This window comes from Nyctibius grandis, chromosome 1, assembly GCF_013368605.1.
Source record: "Nyctibius grandis isolate bNycGra1 chromosome 1, bNycGra1.pri, whole genome shotgun sequence".
In the NCBI taxonomy this organism is placed as follows: domain Eukaryota; kingdom Metazoa; phylum Chordata; class Aves; order Nyctibiiformes; family Nyctibiidae; genus Nyctibius; species Nyctibius grandis.
Window position 1 is genome coordinate 31,120,639 of NC_090658.1, and position 21,535 is coordinate 31,142,173.

Here is a 21,535-nt window from a genome sequence, read left to right on the forward strand (position 1 = left end):
GGCAGGTAGCAGTGTGGTGGGGAGCAGGCTGGTGGTAAGCGCTGGTTTGGTGTCAGGGGACTGATATAACCGACTTCATCTATCTGTATCTGTAATTCTTGATCAAGTGTTGTCCCATGAGCAACGTAGGCCCACCAGTCTCCTGGGCCCATTGTCTGCAGGCCATTGGAAAAGCTTCTGTAGCCAACTTTTTCCTAAAAGTGATTTAGTGCCTTACTCCCCTTGCCCCTGCCATCAAGCGTGGCTGTAGAGGGCTGATGTTCAAGCAGCTGCACTCCTGGGGCATCTGCTGTGCTGCAGGATTAGATCCACTGTCCTGGTCCTCTTTCCTTTCTCCAGGGTTGCCTGTGTTTGGGCACTCGAACTCAGAGGGAGAGGGAGTTTGGGGGCAGAGTGCCATAGTGCCACAGTGCCACAAGCAAAAAGCAGAAACAGAAAGAAGATTCTTGCTTTTGTTCATGAGATCTCCTATGGGTGATGATGCTGGGGCAGTGAAATGCTGCTGTCACCTGTGCAAGGCAGACCAAAGGAAACAATATACGTTGCTTTCTAGAGGGATCTGTAGAAAGCTCTACAGCTGAGGAAGCAGACGTTTGTGTGAGAGTTTTCCTTCAGATGATTTTGAAGTATATGCGTGGCTGGAATGTTTGGTTTCGGGGACCAGATTAAACCTTGTCTGGTGTAATCTCTCTCACTTTTTGTTTAATCATCTAGTTTCATAGTTTGAGATCTTCTTAAAACCAAGACAGTTAGCAGATGGCTACGTGAGCATATAGCTAAACTACCTGTTTGTCTTTAAGCATGCAAGAAAATAAATTTCACTTCAAAAATCGGATACAGTGAAAATGATTAGACGTTTATTACATTTCTTCCCTTCTTTGCTATAATAAAACCAAGTTTCCAGAAAGCTTTCTATAACGCTGGAAAGGGGTGTGACCTTTTTTCAGTGAAAAAGATGTTGCTTTGCATTTACTAACTCATAAGCAATTCAAAATTTATACTTCCGTGCACTAAAAGCTGTCTCAAGCTCATTGGCAGTCTCAGTTTGCTTAAAAAAAAATAAAATCCCCTAGTCTTTCAAGTTCACCTCTGCCTCTGTTTGTTAGTCTCCATCTGGTAGTACACCAGAGAACTCCAGAACATATGCGGCACATCTCAAGGGTAGATATAGGAACTGTTGGAAGAAATAATTTAAAAAATCATTAACAGATAGATATTTATTAACATGCATCTATTGTGGGCCCCGTGGCAATGCCATTCTCCATTTTCTCAATTTTATTTGTTTAAACAAATGAAATACATATTTTAAATTGCTGGTTAACTTCAGATTGAGGTATGTGCAACAGAGCAGTGGCTTATGAACTTTCAGCTGGGGTGAGATGTGTGACTTTCAGGACAGTGAAAAGCTCTGATTCCTCTTCTGCTGCAACCAAAACATGGGCATTCCTCATCAAATGTGTAATAGGAACAGGAGACTTTGCATGTGGCCAGACATTGAAGTGTATATATGGGTGATGGGAGCGGCTGCATGTTGTTCATATGTCAGGTACAGATATGGTCACTTGAGGCCCTCTGGGAAGAATTTAGTTTTCTGCATTGCTGGACACAGCATAAATGCTGGACAGCCTTGCTGTAGGGTATCAGCTTGCTGTGACTGCATCTGTGGGAGTTAGAGTAGTTGGCAGGACTGAATGTTTTCCAGTAATTTTTCAGTTATAACTGTATAATGTTTTTGTTTTGTTAAAGTAATTCCTTGAGACGTAGTGTCAAGGATATCAAGGCACACCTCTGCAGAGACATAGCTGAGCCTCATTCTGCAACTGCTTGAGAAGTTGGACCCAGCTGATCTGACTGTGAATAGAACATTTAAGTGAGAAATAAACACCATTATACCCAGCTGCAAGGAAGCTATTGGACTACCTCTGTGCCTTGTCCATGCTAGTCTAGCAGGTAGCTTACCTTCCAACAGACGTGTTTGAGCTCACCAATTACCTTAAACTTCATCTACGCTCTCATTAGAGGTTTTGCGTAACTGAAGTATATATTATCTACCCACTTTTATTTGTTCTCAATACCGGTATACGCTGTTAAACGGAGGGACCTCAAACCTTTCTTCAGGTTACTTGCACTTAACAACTTGCAGTTTTTAATTACAGTGGAGAAAGAGTAAACTGAACTAATTAAGGGCCTGAATAAACATAGTACTTGTGTGTGCTACGTAATTAAATGACTTGCTGAAAACAGCTTATTCTCTTTCTGGCTTACTTAATACTTAACTAATTAGCAACATTTGATTTTTTTTTTTTTTCCTTTTTTCCCCCTCAACTCCCAAAGATGGGATAAAACATGAATAGCTGATCTTAATGCAGCATAGGTGGAGAGCACCTTGCTAGAAGAGCCATATGACCTACAGCCCACTTCTTCCTTGCTTTTTCAGGAATCCCTGGCACTTCACCTTTGTGTGATGGAAATGCTCTTGCATCCAACCTAGACGTGTTCTCTCACATACCAAATACACTTCCGATGTGATTGTGAGCTTAAAGGTTGATTCTTTCTCCCAAGATCCTCAGCTGAATTTGAGTGAAGATACAACTCAGTCTACTTGTATATCTATAAAAGTAAATATTTCTGTAAAGGTGAATCCCACTCTTTACCTCTTGAAGTTATTAGCTCTGTGTTTGTTTGAATTTTTAATAATTTTTAATTTGACAGAGTAGTCATGCAAAAAATATCAGCTGAATTAAAAGGTGTCTGCATGTAAGTAGTCAAATTATAGAACATCCTCTCTTTCACGCCGTTTCACAAATGTAATTTTAACTTGAAAACGTGCTAACCTATACAATGTTTGCACTTGTTTAAACATGTACATGGTTTTATTTATTTTGCAGTATTACCCTTTTCCACTCACGTGTTTTGCTGGTAACTTTGCCCTTGAGAGTTTTCTCTGATAGACTGGATTTCCCTGAGAGACCCAGATCCCTGACATGAATTTTGAAAGTATAGCTACTCCTCCTCAAACATGCTCCAAATGTTAACTATTAGGATTCCCATACATCACTTTAAATTTTCTTTTAATAAGAACAAAGGTTTTCTGGGCAACATGTTATGAGAGAACCTGGTTACATGACTAGTTCAATGAAAATATTAATGATAGTAGTGGTTGGCACCTGGCCAGGCTCTTCTGACCTTTCTGGCACTAATTTATTTTTTGACAATTGGAATGAGCAGAAATGAATTAGGCAAAAAAAGGATCAAGTGTTCATCAGCATATTTCCTCTGAGAGCAAAAAAATGGCTTTCACATGCAAAACCTGCCTGATAATTGTCCTGGAGCTTAATGAAGCAGGGCATCAACAATTTCCTTTAAACAGAATGAAAGCATGGGTAAAAATGTGGAAAATATTGCATTTGTGTGGCTGATGGACGACAGTGGGCCTCTCTAAATTCTTAAAAATGTGAGGTGGAGTTGGCAGTGGATATTCAAGGAAAGGATTGCACCTTGGCAGGAAAATAAAAGTTGAAGTCAAAAGGATTTTCTGTTCATCCAAATACCTTTCAAGCGATGGAAACTGAGTGGAAACAGAATAGAAAGCTTGGGGAAGACTACCAATAGAATGGTGTAAGAGTTCCTGATTTTTAGATCAGGGGTATGTCCCACCTGTGGGATGGGGGGTAAGAATCAGAGCTTGAGGTAAAGATTGGCTTTGTAATGGAAAGGTAAATCCAGACATAACTTTCCAGTTTTAGTTGCCTCCAGTAATTATTGACAGGAAAGATGGTGGTTTCCATAAGGAAAGAACTTGGTGATTTTTTTTTTATTATTTGTAAGAGCTTGTCTTTAGTAGCTTACAGGTTTGCAGAACTTTGACTGAGATTCAACACAATAGAAGTCTGTTTTAAGGCTGACGTTTTTGAAGAACATTTTGTCAAAACCTTGTTCTGCATTTCATCACGTGGATGAGGAAGAGGAAGCGGCTCCTATGGTATTGATGATAATGCCTCTTGCTGCTCATGCAGGTGAATTCCTTATGTGTGCTCCCTAGACTTCCTAGAGTTTGTACCTACAGTCTCCAGAGGCCACATGAGAGCAGAGCAGTCTGTTATCCTCAAATCCTGTGTGACTGTTGGGCCAGGTGTGCTTTTGGCATACAGGCTGAGCAGGACTTCTCGTGTCCTTGCCGGGCACAGTAGGCTCCAGATGAGAGGGCAGAGGTGCTTCATTGATTTCACCCCTCCTCACTGCTTGGCTGGAGCAGGAGGAGGTGCTGGGGTGCGATGAGGAGGGCTGAGGAATGGATTGTCGAGAAGGAGATGTGAGAGGCTGGAGTCAGGGCGCAATTTTGTTTAATTCCAGTGTTTTTGGAGGATGGAAAGTCAGAGTAGGAGCTGAGAGAGGAAGAGGAAAGTGCACTGTGAAAGGGAAGGGTCAGTAGTGGGTAGGTAGATCAGCAGCATAGAAGCAAGCATTCCAGCAACAGGGAGGGTTGGAGGAATAAAGCTGAAGAGGAGAACGAAGGAGGGGAATGCAAGTAGGGGAGAAGGAGGAATGGTGTGACAGTAGCTAAAAGGAGAGGGGCAAAGGAGGCAAAGAGGAAGGGGCTGGGAGAGGAAGGCAGAGAAATGTTAGTGTTAGAGTATATCTGCTACAGAGCTTGAAACTCAAAATTGGTATCCCCTTGTTAATCTATTGGCAAAGCATGTGAGTATATTGATGTGGCGCAGGGCAGTGTCCTGAGTAATAGAATCAAGGGCTGTATTTATTCTTACAGCTGCGCTAGCTGGGTTTGGGGTTTTATTGCATAGTACTACTTCTTATGTACATGCAACTTATTTCTGTGATGCCGGGTCTACAGAGAGTATAAAAGCAACGTCTGTAGGAAAGCCTTTACCATCTGATATAATTTTTCTTTACAGCTTCAGATGCTTTAGCTCATGTACACAGAGGTAACAAGCCTTTAACCAATGCCAGAGTGCACAGCTTGCTCAATAAAAAAATGTATGTCTTCACTCTTTGAAATGCATGAGATGCTTCATTGTATTTGTTCTGCTTTGAAGTATCCCCTTCCTTTACTTTCTGTAGATAGTGGGTAACACTCGTGGAATTACAGTAATCTCTAAATGAGGTTTGATGGTTTGGGTTCCTTTTTATGATATGTTTTGCAGTTGCCTGTGCTGAAAGCTTCCAGTTGTTTAGGATTTTTTGGTTTATCTTTATAACTGTCCTGTGAGAGATGATAAATTAGGATTATCGAATCATTGGTTCTTTATAGCATTGTTTTTGAGGATAACTAAATACCATTAATTTCCCTGTTGCCAAAGATTGGCAATGTGTTTGCAGCACCTGGCATTGGTTTTAGCCTGCATCTTCTGGAGCTTCTTGTTTTGCTCAGAAGCTGTGTCAAACAAGCAGTGTCTATTTGCATGTGTACTTCCCTCTCCCTCCTAGCTATGCATATTTAACATACTAGTTATCTGTTGATTTGTCTCAAAGTTGTTTTTCCTTGCTTTAGCTCAGCAAGAATTATGCTAATGATTTGCCTTGCTGTTCCCCTTCTAGCTTGTTTTTCTTTCACTGTCTGCATGTTTTGTTTGTTTATTTTGGGGTGGGTTTTTTACTTATTTTTATAAATCCTTGAAGCACGGGCATAGTAAAAGAGGTCACTTCCCCTGCCCTGGGAAGACTTCAGTTGTGTCTTTTGTACCCTTTTAAGAAAACTTTTTATTGCATAATTTTTTGCTTCATTTTAACATCCTCTAATGAGATGTCTTCTATTAATTACATTAACCGATCCAATAACTTTAAAACACAAAACCTCTTAGCACTGTTTTTACAAGTTTATTATGCATTAAACTTCCAGTCACGTTTGTTGTTGCAATAAATTTATTCCAACCCATTTTTATTTATTCTGAACAGAACTTTTAATGGTGGTTTTTGGTATCTTACCAAACCTTCACAAAGCTGTACTATTATCATAAATACTTGTTTTTCATAACCTTCTTTTATTACACTAATTCACATATCTTTTATAGTTCATAAACACTCTCTATTAATCCTAATGCACATATACTTGTATATATTTTTATGAGTTGTTTTTTAAAGTATATTTCAAGAAGTTAGTTAGGTTTCAGTGTGGTCTAGCATAGTTAATGCAGCTCTTCCTCAATACAAGTTACTCAGCTGTAATACTTGGAGAGTATAGCTCCTTTTAGGCTAATACTCTGTGTTAAAAAAGGTATTGTTTTTCAGGAAGATATTTTAATTTTTGAGATATTAACTCCTACCCAATGATGTATAAGGTTACAACTTAATGACTGCTTTATGATTTGGCATGGTTTACTTTGCTCACACAGCCTTTATTGGCCACCTTTATGCAAGTAGTTTTTAATTATGAAGCTATATTCTGTCATTTTTTTCAACAGATCTCTTATTCCTTCACTATGCAGAATCGATCTGCTTGTGAGATATGTAGTAAAGGGGGCTCTTCTCTGCAGGATCATTGCCTCATTAACTGTGGGACTTTGTGTTGACTGAGGCAAGATATTGCAGAGCTGGCGGGGATTGTCTCTGCACTAGGAGAACTGAATGCCCATGCAGAATAAATTTTGTGGCTGCATAATTTTCTTTGTTGTATAAAACTGGCTTTATTATGTGACTAAAATATGCTCTTTATTTTTTGGATCATCTGTGTACACGTATGAGATAATAGTACTTAGTGTTCATTGGGGAGCTGAATTGGTGGTCTTCGAATGGACCATGCAAATAAAAAAAATACTGTATTTGCTGTAGACTTGTTTCAGTATGCTTAAATATGACTAGACCTCTCACAGTGGTAAGGATGAATAATTTCCCATTAAATGATCTCCCTCTGTTCTGTATCCTGAATAAAACAGTGGATTCTGTTGCAAAACTGTATGACTGTGTACGTAGAAACAGTGTTATTGGGTGGAACTAAAACCCATGTAAGTAGCTTTAGCTTAATGCTTCCTAGATCTTGAATGTTTAGTTTTGTTATGTTAATTTCCTTCCAAAATGAATATTTTAAAATAAGAATTTATATGCAGGCAATATCCCTTGGATGATGCCAAACAGCATCATCTCCATATGCAGAATCTCTGATTTCGTGCTTTTGATAGCACAGCACAGGATTCAGGCACTGAGGATTTCCAGGGCACGCAGGGGGGAGCTCGTGCAGCCTGCGGCACGGCCTGCGCTCGCTTAATTGGATCTTCCCCTGCAACATGTAAAGGTATCTGTTAGGTCTGCATAAGCAGGGTAGTAGCTGGGCTTGCACCACTGGGGCAACGCTCTAGTGTTGAGGTAGACCAGGAGGCCCCCCCATCCCCCTGGGGTGAAATCGGTGTGCTCAGCTCGCTCCCTGAAATGCCTGTACACCAATGCGCGCAGCATGGGGAATAAACAGGAGGAGCTGGAAATCCGTGTTTCGGTCGGGGGGCTATGATCTAGTGGCAATCACAGAGACTTGGTGGGACACCTCGCATGACTGGAATGTGGTCATGGATGACTGTCCTGTTCAGGAAAGACAGGCCACTAAGGAGAGGTGGTGGAGTTGCTCTTTATGTGAGTGAGCAGCTAGAACGTATTGAGTTCTGTCCAGGGGCAGATCAGGAGCGAGTTGAGAGTTTGTGGGTGCGAATTAAGGGGCAGGCTGGCAGGGGTGATACTGTTGTGGGTGTCTATTACAGGCCACCGGATCAGGATGAGGAGGGTGATGAGGCCTTCTACAGGCAGCTGAGAGCAGTCTCGCACTTACAGGGCCTGGTTGTCGTGGGGGATTTCAACTACCCTGATATTTGCTGGGAGGCCTACTCAGCCAGCCATCCTCAGTCCAGGAGGTTCCTCCAGTGCATTGATGATAACTTTCTGATGCAAATGGTGGATGAGCCAACTAGGAGAGGAGCGCTGCTGGATCTTATCCTTACTAACAAGGAGGGTCTGGTGGAAGAGGTGAAGGTTTAGGGCAGCCTTGGTTGTAGCGACCATGAGATGGTAGAGTTCAGGATCTCATGTGGCAGGACCAGAATAGCTAGCAGAATTGCAACCGTGGACTTCAGGAGGGCCAACTTTGGCCTTTTCAAGCAATTGCTAGGGGAAATCCCATGGGACAGGGTACTAGAAGGTAAGGGGGCTCAAGATAGTTGGTTAACATTCAAGGACTGCTTCTTCCAAGCTCAAGATCAGAGCATCCCAACAGGTAGGAAGTCAAGGAAGGGTACCAGGAGACCTGCATGGTTAAACAGGGAACTGCTGGGCAAACTCAAGTGGAAGAAGAGGGTGTACAGATCATGGAAGGAGGGGCTGGCCACTTGGGAGGAATGTAAGTCTGTTGTCAGAGGATGTAGGGAGGCAACTAGGAAAGCTAAGGCCTCCTTGGAATTAAACCTTGCAAGAGAGGTCAAGGACAACAGAAAGGGCTTCTTCAAATACATTGCAGGTAAAGCCAACACTAGAGGCAATGTAGGCCCACTGATGAATGAGGTGGGGGCCCTGGAGACAGAGGATAAAAAGAAGGCGGAGTTACTGAATGCCTTCTTTGCCTCTGTCTATACTGCTGGAGGCTGTCCTGAGGAGCCCCGGACCCCTGCGTCCCCAGAAGAAGTCAGGATAGAGGAGGAATCTGTCTTGGTAGATGAGGGCTGGGTCAGGGACCAATTAAGCAATCTGGATGCCCATAAATCCATGGGCCCTGATGGGATGCACCCGCGGGTGCTGAGGGAGCTGGCGGAAGTCATTGCTAGGCCACTCTCCATCATCTTTACTAAGTCGTGGGCAACGGGAGAGGTGCCTGAGGACTGGAGGAAAGCGAATGTCACTCCAGTCTTCAAAAAGGGCAAGAAGGAGGACCCGGGTAACTATAGACCGGTCAGCCTCACCTCCATCCCCGGAAAGGTGATGGAACAACTTGTCCTTGGTGCTGTCTCTAGGCACATCAAGGATAGGGGGATCATTAGGGGCACTCAGCATGGCTTCACCAAGGGGAAGTCATGCTTAACCAACTTGATAGCCTTTTATGAGGACGTAACCCGGTGGATAGGTGATGGTAAAGCTGTGGATGTGGTCTATCTCGATTTCAGTAAAGCGTTTGACACGGTCTCCCACAGCATCCTCGCAGCTAAACTGAGGAAATGTGGTCTGGATGATCGGGTAGTGAGGTGGATTGTGAACTGGCTGAAGGAAAGAAGCCAGAGAGTGGTGGTCAATGGGACTGAGTCCAGTTGGAGGCCTGTGTCTAGCGGAGTCCCTCAAGGGTCGGTACTGAGACCAGTTCTATTCAATATATTCATTAATGACTTGGATGAGGGATTAGAGTGCACCGTCAGCAAGTTCGCTGATGACACAAAACTGGGAGGAGTGGCTGACACAACCGAAGGCTGCGCAGCCATTCAGAGAGACCTAGACAGGCTGGAGAGTTGGGCGGGGAGAAATTTAATGAAATATAACAAGGGCAAGTGTAGAGTCCTGCATCTGGGCAAGAACAACCCCATGTACCAGTACAAGTTGGGGGCAGACCTGTTGGAGACCAGCGCAGGGGAAAGGGACCTGGGGGTCCTAGTGGACAACAGGATGACCATGAGCCAGCAGTGTGCCCTTGTGGCCAAGATGGCCAATGGCATCCTGGGGTGTATTAGAAGGGGTGTGGTTAGCAGGTCAAGAGAGGTTCTCCTCCCCCTCTACTCTGCCCTGGTGAGGCCGCATCTGGAATATTGTGTCCAGTTCTGGGCCCCTCAGTTCAAGAAGGACAGGGAACTGCTAGAAGAGAGTCCAGCGCAGAGCCACGAAGATGATTAAGGGAGTGGAACATCTCTCTTATGAGGAGAGGCTGAGGGAGCTGGGTCTCTTTAGCTTGGAGAAGAGGAGACTGAGGGGTGACCTCATTAATGTTTATAAATATGTAAAGGGCAAGTGTCATGAGGATGGAGCCAGGCTCTTCTCAGTGACATCCATTGACAGGATAAGGGGCAATGGGTGCAAGCTGGAACACAGGAGGTTCCACTTAAATATGAGGAAAAACTTCTTTACGGTGAGGGTGACTGAACACTGGAACAGGCTGCCCAGAGAGGTTGTGGAGTCTCCTTCTCTGGAGACATTCAAAACCCTCCTGGACGCATTCCTGTGTGACATGATCTAGGTAATCCTGCTCCGGCAGAGGGATTGGACTAGATGATCTTTTGAGGTCCCTTCCAATCCCTAACATTCTGTGATTCTGTGATTCTGTGAAGCTCAAGTCCATCTCTTAGTAGGAGTGTGGCTGCATGACTCTTTCTCTTGTTGTTGCTCTTCTTTGCAGTAATTATTTTTTTTTCACTGGAAAAGGCTGGAGGGATTCTTGGATCTTCAAGCTGGGAGCTAGTGATGGGGAAAATTTACTGTGGGGATGTTTGGATTTGTTTCCCCACCTCTCACCCAAACCATAGAATGTAATTGAAAATTAATCTCTTCCTGCTGCAGGAACTTGAAGTGACCACCAACCTTTCTGCCTTCAAGGCAAAATGCAAGGTGTAGCTGTTTTTCAATTTTTTTTATCATCACTAAAGCAAAGGAGTTGGGATGACTAATATGCTATGAGGGAGGAGGAATAGTGGGAAGGGATACTAAATAAAGTACTCATAGTTAAACTGCCTGCTGAGGTACCGTAATTTCGGATGAGTGGCAGTGAGCCCAGCATAAATGCACATTTTGATAAATTTGATTCTTGGACAGTAATGCAGGCTGGAGCTCCTCCTGCTCCCTGGAGGCTTTGTGATCAGGCTGTTCCCTGGTGTCACATTTCCAGCTGCACACTCACGGGTGAGTGCACAAGTCCTGGGTTTAGGATGTCTTTGCTGTAAGCAGCACCAGGATTGGGAATGAGTGACACTTACGCAGCAGCTTTTACAACCAAGAGCGGCTCTTTTCTGGAGAGCAGTGCCCTGGTCACACGAAATGAAAACTGAACAAGAGCTGCTGATGGGGGTGCAACCTCCTAAATTCTGATAAATTGTTGTCCCCATCACAGGGCAATTTGCTTATTTCAGGAACAAACCAGTCTGCTTTGAAGACTGTCATGATGCTCGTGTACTACAGAGCCTCTGTTTTATGGAGAAAATTGTTACCTTTTTCAAAACGTTTCTCCTGCTGGAAATAGAGAATAGGTATTAACAGAGGAGAGGTCTATGATACTTGACACACAGCAGCCAGACAAAACTGCGGTCTCTCTTGTTCTTTTTCTCATTCTCTCACCTCTCTGCTTGAATAGAATTGATTGGATAGGACATGCTGTAATTTGTTTTTACAATGAATAATGTTGCAGTTTATGTCCCAGGTAACAAGTGATAGGATGAGAGGAAATGGCCTCAAATTGTGCCGGGGGAGGTTTAGATTGGCTGTCAGGAACAATTTCTTCACTGAAAGGGTTGTCGAGCATTGGAACAGGCTGCCCAGGGAAGTGGTTAAGTCACCATCCCTGGAGGTATTTAAAAGATGAGTAGATGTGGTGCTTAGGGACAGGGTTTAGTTATGGAGTTGGTAGTGTTAGGTTAATGGTCGGACTCAATGATCTTAAAGGTCCTTTCCAACCAAAATGATTCTATGATTTGATACAAAAATTGGATATCTCCAAACCCCCCTTGCTTTCTAACTTTCCTCACCGAAGTGGGAAGCTAGGTGCGGCTGGGTAAGGAGTCCGAAAGAAAACTCAATAACACCAGAGTGTGTTATTAAGCAGGCATTCTTTATTGCAGCGCTGGGCAGCACTGGGGATTATCCACCATGAGTGCTCTGCCGATTTTGCAGATTTTCAGAGATTATATACCATAAAGATATACATAGTCATAAGATTCCCAATAACTCATTTGCATAGTCATGAGATTTCCCAGAACTCATTAATATATGTAAATGTCCGTTCCGCATGCGCAGTCATTTTCTCTGGTGGTCGTCAGGGGTCTTCAGATGAAGGCTTATAGTCGCTGACTGACCCCTACTTCTGCGCAAACTCAGTCCAGGGATCACGTAGATCACGTAGGCTGTGTCCTTCAAGGCAGCTGTTGCAACTCCCTTATCTTTAGGTTTCTGTGGCTCTGTTTTCCCAAGGCCAAGTTGTCTGAAGTGAAATACAGCCATCCGAATTAGAAACTATCTTTTCAAGGCCCAGTTGTCTGAAGTGAGATATACCCATCTAAATTAAAAAAAGGCTCCCCTTTGTTTATTTATATAACTAGGTTAGTCGAATGTCTAAGGTATTTACAACATCCTCCTTGTTCTTGGGGCCCCCAACCGTTTCAGATTCTAATTGGTAGTTATCCTCAGGGACAGCTGGGTGAGTAATCTTACACTGGCCCTGACGTTGTAAAATGCAGTTCAGGTTGGTTGTTTTAAGCAGAGAAATCATTTAATTTGTTTTTTTTTCTAGTAAAAGGGGGCTAATGTTTGTGAGCTTCCTGTGCATGTGACAACATATTTTTTCTGTATGTAAAAGTATTTAGCCAGTTGTAGGATTTGATTTGATTTACAGGCTCATCGGAGAACTAGATAGATCTTATTAACTGCACTGCTAACTCTTGGGCTCTCTGTCATTTATCAGTTTACAGACTGAGTTTTGGGCATCAGTCCATGTTTTAACATGTAATTCTAATGAGGTGTGATTGACACTGTTCAAAGAGACTGGCATCATTAAGCTGCTGTTCCAAAGGTTGTGCAACTTTTAGCTTACAGGTTAAATAAAATCAGATTCCCTATACACTGGCTGTAGATTTTGGTTTTGTTTGTTTGTTTGCAGAGGATGATAGCCAATTCTAGAATGTAATAATCAGTGTGACTTGAAACATTGATTATATGGTAACAAAAAGCATAACAAGACTGGAAAAAGGTATTGTAGGATAGCAAGGAGGCAGCAACCACTTGAACCTCCAAAAAAGATTGTTCATCATGCTGGTCTGTTAGAACTGAAGCTGATCACTATATGTTTGGCATTTGCACTTCATTAAAGGTAAGAAGGCCTGAGTCACTCTGCAGAATTCAGGCATGGACAAATGTGAATCACCTCTGACTAAACCACCTGCAAGCAAGAAACTGAAATTGCTCAGCAGTTGAGGGGGAAGCTGTGTGCGTGCCTTCCTTCTGTCATGGCACACAGGCGACCTCAGAGCATGTCATTGTTAGTTTGCCTCTGTATGTATTAATAACTGAATTTTTTCCAGCAACAGCTTCATATGAGAGCTGAAGGAAATGGGATTCCTGGTGAGCTTTGGATCAGGCCCACAGCAAAGAGAGATTGTGTATGAATACTATCCCTTTATCCATTTTAGGAGGTTGAAGATCTCTGCCATCCTAAGCCATGACCAGCTGTGCAGAGAGGGAGTCATAAAAAGTCCATGTGAAAAAATTGTTTTAAGAACATTTGTAGGTAGCTCTAATGCAAACCACATGCTTTCCTCTGAGCAATAAGAATGGTAAGATACTTGTAGTGCTTGAGTCAAAACGTCCCTGATTAAAAGCCAGTGGATCCCTTTGAAATTACTTGGAACTGCTTTCAAAGCAAAGATGAGAATTTAGCTTTTATATGAAACAAAAAAGATCTAAATTCCCCACTTCAGGTTTTTATCAGTTATTTTGGAGACACACCAGAGCAGAATTTCTGGTGTTGAGGCTGTTCCTGTCCCTCTCTTCAGTGAGGAAACACCAGGGACGAGCATTCAGTTAAGGTAACATCTCTTCTGAGCTGTCATTAACAGCCTTTGTCTTGTGTTTGGGTGGTAGCAGGAGGCTGCCTGTGATGGAGCCTGTGGCCCAAAGGACGAGTAGGCAGAAGTTGTTTGCCTTGTGCTTCCAGGAATCAGAGAAACCAGGAGTAGGTGCAGGACGGTGAGGTTCAGGAGGGGTCTGCTCCGAAGGTGCATCCTGCAGCAGCCATGCTACGTGAAGGCCGGGGCTCATGGGACTGTGGCTTTGAGCCTCCTTTTTGGGGGGACTTCTGCAGCCAATCATGTGGCATGTAAAGATGCCAGCACCTCATGGACTGGGTTTGACTCCCAGGTCCTACACAGTGCTGGTGTCAGACGTGCCCAGCTGCAGGGGATGAAGGTTGTCGCATGTGGTGTGTATCCAGCATCAGGCCATCAGGCCCTTTGGGGTCCCTGCAGTAAACCTCTGCTGATATCGTGTGAGTTCTGTGGTGTTCAACACATAACTGAAAATAATCTATCTCCACAATGGTGAGACTGGTTTTCCTGTTCCTGAGGGTAGCTGGCTGCCTCCAGGACATCAGCCCTGTGCTCTCTTCATGTCATGAGTTGTGCAGTCTCTCAGCTCTTTCATGAGCATCTCTACATATATCAATCAGAATCTCAACACTGCCTTAAAGTCTAAGTTTTCTTTTAACATTTTCTATCTCTTAAACATTTTGGCTGATAAATGGTTCCATAGACCAGACATATATACGCTCTCACACACTCATACCCAGTCTCATCTGTTTGGATGTTTGGTTTGATTAATTCTTGTTGCTTCTTAAGGCTCTTCCTGGATACAGGCAGCCCAGTTGGTCTTTAGGTGCCTCTGGGTCCTGCACTGACCACCACTGTTATGGCAAGTGGTGAGGCTACGACAACCTGGCACAGCTGGCTTGTGGCTACCTAGAAGTCCGTAAGAGCTGTCAGTCCAGTTTGAAGGTTTGTGATTCCGAGATGTGGCAAGAGCTCTCCTTTCCAGTGTAAAAGGGTTACATTTGTTTTTCCTCATATCTAAATGAATTGCCTCGTCTTTCTGTCCGATGGCTAATTTCATGTTTCATTTACTGTAAAGTCTTCCATTCTCCAACATATGCCAGACTTCAGCATACAACAGATTTTCCTCATTATTTCAAAAGAAGTGTTATCAATAAAAAGAAAATTAAAAATGTGTCACTATGATTTGGAGAGAAAATAAATACACTGAGGATAAGCTTTCATCCCAATTAGACCTTGACAGTAAGAAATACTGGGGGAAAAAAGCTCACAAAGAATGTGAAATAATGTTTTTTAAAAAAAATCAATTCTCCTTAGCAAGTTTTTTCTTTTTTTCAGGACTATAGTAGAATTTCTTTTTTGTGTGAGATTTTTCTCATAATAATTTTGTCTAGTAATACTTTTTGGTTACAGCTCATGCAATGGCAGTCGGACTGAATTGTTGAGTCCTGTGACCCTCTGGACTTTAACCCCCTGGACTTCAGCTTCATTGCCTTGTAATATATAATATTTACTGATTCCTAGAGCTGCCTTTGCATAGATGTTTTGTATGGATTGCTTCTATTTGCTGTCCATTAATCTTGAGGGGGAAAAAAATTATGCTTTCCTATTTGGTGCCCTCCATCAGGTGAGATACCCTTAACATTGTAGCAACATCCCAACTGAAGGAGGGGTTGGCACTGGCAGTAGATAATGAGAGCAGGTGACAACGTGTTCATAGCAGTTAATGGATGTGAATGTGTACGTTGCATGTGCTGACCTAATCTCTCCTTCTGTTTTTGTGTAAACTTATGCAAACGGATATCCTTAATAGTAAGGAAAAACCTCCATGAGGCATAACTTAATTTTTATATCATCTCAGATAACTTTATGTTATCTTTTACTGGTATATTCAGTACACCAATTACAAAAGCAAATAGACTATGTCTACCAAAACCATTATCAGTTATCATTTAGCATACTCATTAGAAATGGCTTAATAGAATATGTATGTCTATATTATTTTTAAAATATCATTCTCCACTTCGAATACCTGGTACTAGTCTACCACTGACAATTATCAAACAAATTGCCAGTTGTCAACTAATATGCAAATAGCCTTACTGGTTTGTTATAATTTCAAATAAGTTTCAGTATTTTCCCATTGAACAGAACTGCTGAGTTCTAATGAGTTCTGGTTCGCAGTAACGAGGGAGCTGACAGCAGGATGAGGTTGCAGCAGGCAAGGCTGGGTTTGAGCAAAAGCTGTAACAGAGATATTTTGGTACCAAGGTAGAACTGAACCCTCCTAACTTGGCTTCTCATACCTCAAAATTTTATAAGTGAGGCTAATTCTGGTTGAGGGATTGACCCAGAACTGCTTTTTGAGGGGTAGCTGCATAACATAGAATAGGCCAGTTTACTGTGTCAGAAATGTGATTAGTAAGAAACTTGGTTTGCAAAGCAGCTGACATCGTTACTCTAGCTGTGCTCTGATACAGGGGCACCTCCAGGTTGCTTATGTACAGCTGTAAGAGTTGTTAGACTTCCCCAATACTCTAGTCGCTGGAGAGAGGGTTTCTTTTGATACAGTATGGTTGAGAGCTCCTTCCCCTTTGTGCTTTTATTTTGGTGCTTCAGTCTGATGTAATTTTATTATGAGCCATTTAATTGTACCTGGTTTTACAAGATCAAGATGCTAACTGCTTTGGAAAGGCATTTTATTTATTGCTGGTTTTGTTATTCAAACATGTGGACAGAAGGAATAAAAGGAGTATATGATGGGTAGTTTAGGCAAAGATTTACAGCTTCATTTTGTAGCACAGATGTTTGTATAAGCATTTACATTTTGGGGAGCTTGTGTTAGCATACCTGTTCTGAAGTTTCTCTGGATCTGCATGATCTCAGAAAAGAAAAAGCCCATTTACTCTTTGTGGAGTCTCAGACGGTTCTGTGCACCTTGCCCCGCGAGCAGCCTCTCCTTCCGTTAACCCTGTATCTGGTTTTGCTTCTGCTAGTGCCGCATGGGCAGGCGTACCGGTTTTGCACCCCGGAGGGGACGTGGCTGCTGAAGGAGAATTCGACCCTGCCCTGGAGGAACCTGTCTGAGTGTGAGGCCTCTGACCAGGTAAGAGTTTCCATCTTTTGCCGCTGTTGTTTAGGACAAAACAGAAGAGAGGAAAAATACAGTCGTTGATGCCCACGCGTTTTTGTCCTGTCAAAGTAATCTTTACCGACTCGTCCTGGGTGCCTCCCTTCAGTGAGCCTAATGGTAAGGGATGTCAGGCCTCTCCCCTTCAACAAAGGGAACGTGGGAGGGTACATGAGAGCAGGTTTAAATGTACATGAGAGAGCCAAGAGAAGTGAACCAGGTAGTCCCAGTTGCAGTGCAGTGCAGGGAGCTCAGGTGCAGCCCACCCAAACCGGAGGAGTGACCTAATGTTATTCCTTTGCCTTTTCTTTCATTGGCACGTCGTCACAATAAAGTGACCGTTCGTTCTCTCTGTCTTGTTAGCAGCTGTTAAGGTGATTAAGATGAACTGAAGTGAAGGATATTTGCTTTTCACCTTTGGGCAGGGGGCAGTCCTGCTTTTTGTTTGTTTGGGGTTTCTTTTGTCTTTTTACCTTAATTTGCTGTGGGCAATGGAATTAAGCTTGTCAGTGTTATTTTCTTGCCCTACTGCTTTATGCTCTGCAGGGGGCTGAGATACCTGGCACCAAATGAAGTAGAGGGTAGGGATTTCCAGGGGATTTTTGTCAGCCATTGGCATCAGCTAGCACACTGTGTGCGTTCCCATGACACGTGATACCATTACTGCTGTGAGCCTCCAAGGGCGATGCTTTTCCTCACATAAACTGAGTGCGCTCTCTCTCTCCCAGGGTACTAGGAACTAGTACATACCTAGCCAAAACAATTCAAGTGTATGAAATTCCCAAGTGCTGCGGGATCTGTCCTTGGAGTTCCTGTTGCTCAGTGCCTCATTCTTCAGAAGGAATAAATGGCTGCAGACTAGGAGGAGATGGGAAAAGAAATAGTTTCTAATTCTCCAAACATGTTAAATTTAACTTTTTCCTTTAATTTGCAGCCTTATTCCTTGTCCCTTCCATGTTCTGGGGTATCCCAGCAGAGCGCATTACCTTAACTCAAAGTGTAAGCCTGGTCGTGTGACTTTTCCTTGTTTGCCATTGTGGTTTCTTACAGAGCTGTGTTGGGACGTGCCAAGGAGAGAGATGCCTGAAATGTGAACAGTCATGTTTGGTTTTCCAGCTAATGTATATAGAGCCCCCTAAAAACCTACTTTTTGTTTTATGCATCTTGTACATGAGAACAAGAGGTTGTTTTGATAAGTTTGCTGTGTATTATGTTACAACTGTTAGTACAATAAAATCCAAAGGGTTTGTGAGTGAATCCTTATAAAATAACATTGTTTAAGTGTGTGATGTGGTTTTGATCTGTGTAGATGTTTTAAATTGTCAGATCTCAATAGTTTGCCTGAGCTTTGATACTAAAGAGATTTTTCTTCTCCCTTTGTAAGGCAGCTCTCTTATCATTCCCTTTAAAACATTAACCTGGCAGATCCCTGAGGAACAGCCAGTATGTTCACCTTAAAACCTCCTGGCTGTGCAAAGTACATCTGAATAGCTGTACTTATTTCTGAAGTACAATGAATGTATTCCTTTGTACAGCACAGGTCTTGGGAGTCAACTGCAGAATTAGCAGCTTGAAGAAGGGAAGTAAAATGCCTGCGTCTATTTAGACAAAGATACATGCTTAGAAATGAACCAGAATAGAGAATATGAATGTGTCTCAAAGGCTGAGCAATAAGCCTGTGTTATAATTCAGACCTGCTTGTAGCTTTTCAAACACTTCTCCCTAAAGATTTTGGCCAGCGCTTTCAAGCAAGGGTCTCAGTGGTCATGACTTCAACAGTGAATCTGAAGAGAGCCACAGCCCAGGACTGTCAAGGGGGTGCGAGCATCCCTGCTGCTCTGGCCTGCATCGGGTCGCTCCCTCCCAGGCAGTGCTGTAACACCTAGGTCATGAGATGGTGTTGGGCTATGGTTCGTTACCAGGAGGTTGCTTCGTTGGGGCAGAAAAGATACTATTTGGGGGCAAAAAAGAATTCAGTTGTATGAATGCAAGGCACACTTTACCTCAGAGTCAACGAATAGGACCTGGCTTCTTTTATTTCTAGGTATAGACGTAGCCAAAGGACCTCCCTCATTACAGCAGTAAGGAGACTTGCTTTAAGTCTTCAAGTCTGAAAACATCAGCTTTGCCATTTTTACTGCAAGGTCGAGTTGTGTCTGTGCTTCCTGCCATGTGTTTAAGACTTGCTTGTGTGGTAATTCATGCCTCTCCGACTTTATTATGAAATAATGTCACATTATCTATTTTCTAGCCTGGCTGCAAAACCCAACTGTTGAGTGAACACGTGGGAGCGGCTGGGGAATTAAGATTAAATTTTTATTTCTTTAGAGCATATGGAAAGTGGAAGGCTGATTTGATATGTGCATTTAAACTTGAAAGTAGGAGAATGACTTCTGGTTATCATTAAGAAAAGTTAGAAAGCAGCTGGGAGAAAAGAACTGAAGCCCATGAGCTCTGTCTTTTCCTCCCTCCCCTTTTTTTTCTTCTTTTCTTTTCCCCTTTATATGCTCTCAGGATGCACCAGAAGAACAGCTCCTGAATTTGTCCATCATATACACCATTGGATATGCTCTTTCCTTCTCTGCCCTTGTAATAGCAACTGCCATTCTTCTTGGATTCAGGTAACTGGTGAAGCTCTGAAGGGAATGGAGAAAAGGTGTTATGTTTTTCTAAATGATAGTATCAGACTTTGACAGAAACATTTGATTATTTTTTTCCCTTCTTCTATCACCTCATTATTTCTCTATCTTATGTCACTTCTGTGTTCCTTCCTACAATCATTTTTCTCAAAACGCAAGTAAAATACCTAAATTTTTGCAGTTACCTGTATGAATGTGTGGAAAAGATGCTTTTATAATTTGAAATATTTTGTTGTGATATTTTTTATTTCAATGAAATTTCCACTGGAAGAGATGGAAAAAGAGAGATTCCAGCATTCCCTCATGGTGTGTCACCTTGCAGATGAGGCACTTGTCTGGGGTGTAAGAGGACATCTAGGACAGGAGTTTTCATCTTACCTTGCTTGGAATTACACAGAGCATAAAGCTCAGTATGGCCTATTTCCCAGCTCTCGCGTGCAGGGTGTATCTCAATGCACAAATGGATTTTTGACACAATTTCTCTTTTTGGAGAACTTTCAGAAATTCTTATTTCTTTTGCAATATGGAAGAGAACCTAATTTTGAAACTTGAAAAGTTTCTGTGAAATAAATTGCTGTCACCTGGTCAGATTGATGTATTGACTTCATCCGATATGCACCAACAAATTGCATGGAGCACATCAAAATTAAGAGACTATTGGTTGCACATGCCAATGATATACTGTGTAGGTTTGGTTAAAAAAAAAAAAGGAAAAACCAAATGAACAGACAAACAACTTTGGACTCCAACAGAGAGATCTCTTTTTTTTTTTTTTTTTTTTTCCGTCTGTAAATGCAAGAGGTGTCTTGGTTCCAGCCAGACTTCCCTGCAGTTTGGGGATGCTGAGCACAGGAGACTGGTATTTAGAAAATAAAGATGTGATCCTACTCTGTTGTGGGAAGGAAGTCCCTCTGCTATGAAGTCCTACTCCCTGCTGCTGTATATAGCCAGGTCCCGTCATTCCTCTTCCACACTGATGAGGCTGCCTCCTTAAAAAGTATAGTTTTCCATCTCCTAGTACTCTTATTTGAAGTCAGGTCAGGAACCTTCAATGCTCTGATCCTTAAGAAACTTTCTTCCCTGACTAAGGAATTATCATTGCCAGTTAATGATCATTTGCTCTGGTGCCAGCACTCTGTGTCAGCAAGGCAGCCCCTCTCCTTTCCTCCCTCCTAAGTGTTTATACCCTTTACATCTTTAAAAAGATCAGTCATGCCTTTTAGCTTCTAAGTTCCAAAACTAATGATGCAAGCCTTCTAATATTGTACCACTATACATTGTACAACCATTGTACTTCTAATATTGTACACACCTTTTAGCATTGTATTATCCCTCCTCCTTCCAGTGGAGAAGCATAGGCTAGCAATCTCAAAGAAGATTTAAAATGACTACAGAAATGCAGAGATGTGCTCACCCTCTGTGAAAGCCATGTGATAATTATGATTTGTACGTGTTGTACCTGTGCAACTTTGGGACTCATCTGACAAAACACCAGATGATCTTGAGGTCTCCAAATGTCTCCCTGGATAAGTGCTTTCTCCTTGTTTCACCCATCAATGACACTTTTTGAGTAGTCTTAGAAGCCCAAACGTAAAGGTCACAGAGCACAACCATATACTTTTTGAAGGAACGAAGGATGCGCATGTTTTGGCAGGGAACAAAGAGCAAGTTTGTCACTGAGGACGGGTAGGAGAGAGGGAATTTTGATGCCCTGACTTTTGTGGAGAGATGCTTTAGCATTTTTTCCTTTAACTGTGAAGCAGGGACTGGAGAAGCGTACATGAGTGTGTGCTTCTGATTTTGAAAACAGAGGTTTCAGAGATGTTAAAGGGCCTGAGAGCCTTGTTAATACTATGCCATCAATCCATTTTGTGCTTTCCTGTCTAAATTGTTTATCTGGAGACAACTTAGTCCTGAATCTCACAAAATACATGAGACCTACCCCTGCGTGGATTGCAGTTGCTGGATTCTGACTGGAACCTCTGCTCGTGGCCTCTCCCCGGTACCTGTGCAACCTCAACAAATGGGGATCGAAATCTAATTCAGTGGCA

General features: G+C 42.6%; 1 protein-coding gene across 1 annotated transcript in view; it reads left to right on the plus strand.

The window, feature by feature from the left end:
- Window positions 1-19,470, plus strand: part of LOC137662282 (glucagon-like peptide 1 receptor) — a 67,228-nt gene extending 47,758 nt beyond the window's left edge. The window contains exons 5-6 of the mRNA XM_068398590.1: window positions 16,712-16,821; window positions 19,360-19,470. Of these exons, the coding sequence (XP_068254691.1) occupies window positions 16,712-16,821; window positions 19,360-19,470 (221 nt within the window). The remainder of the gene's footprint in view (window positions 1-16,711; window positions 16,822-19,359) is intronic.
- Window positions 19,471-21,535: the final 2,065 nt, after the last annotated feature.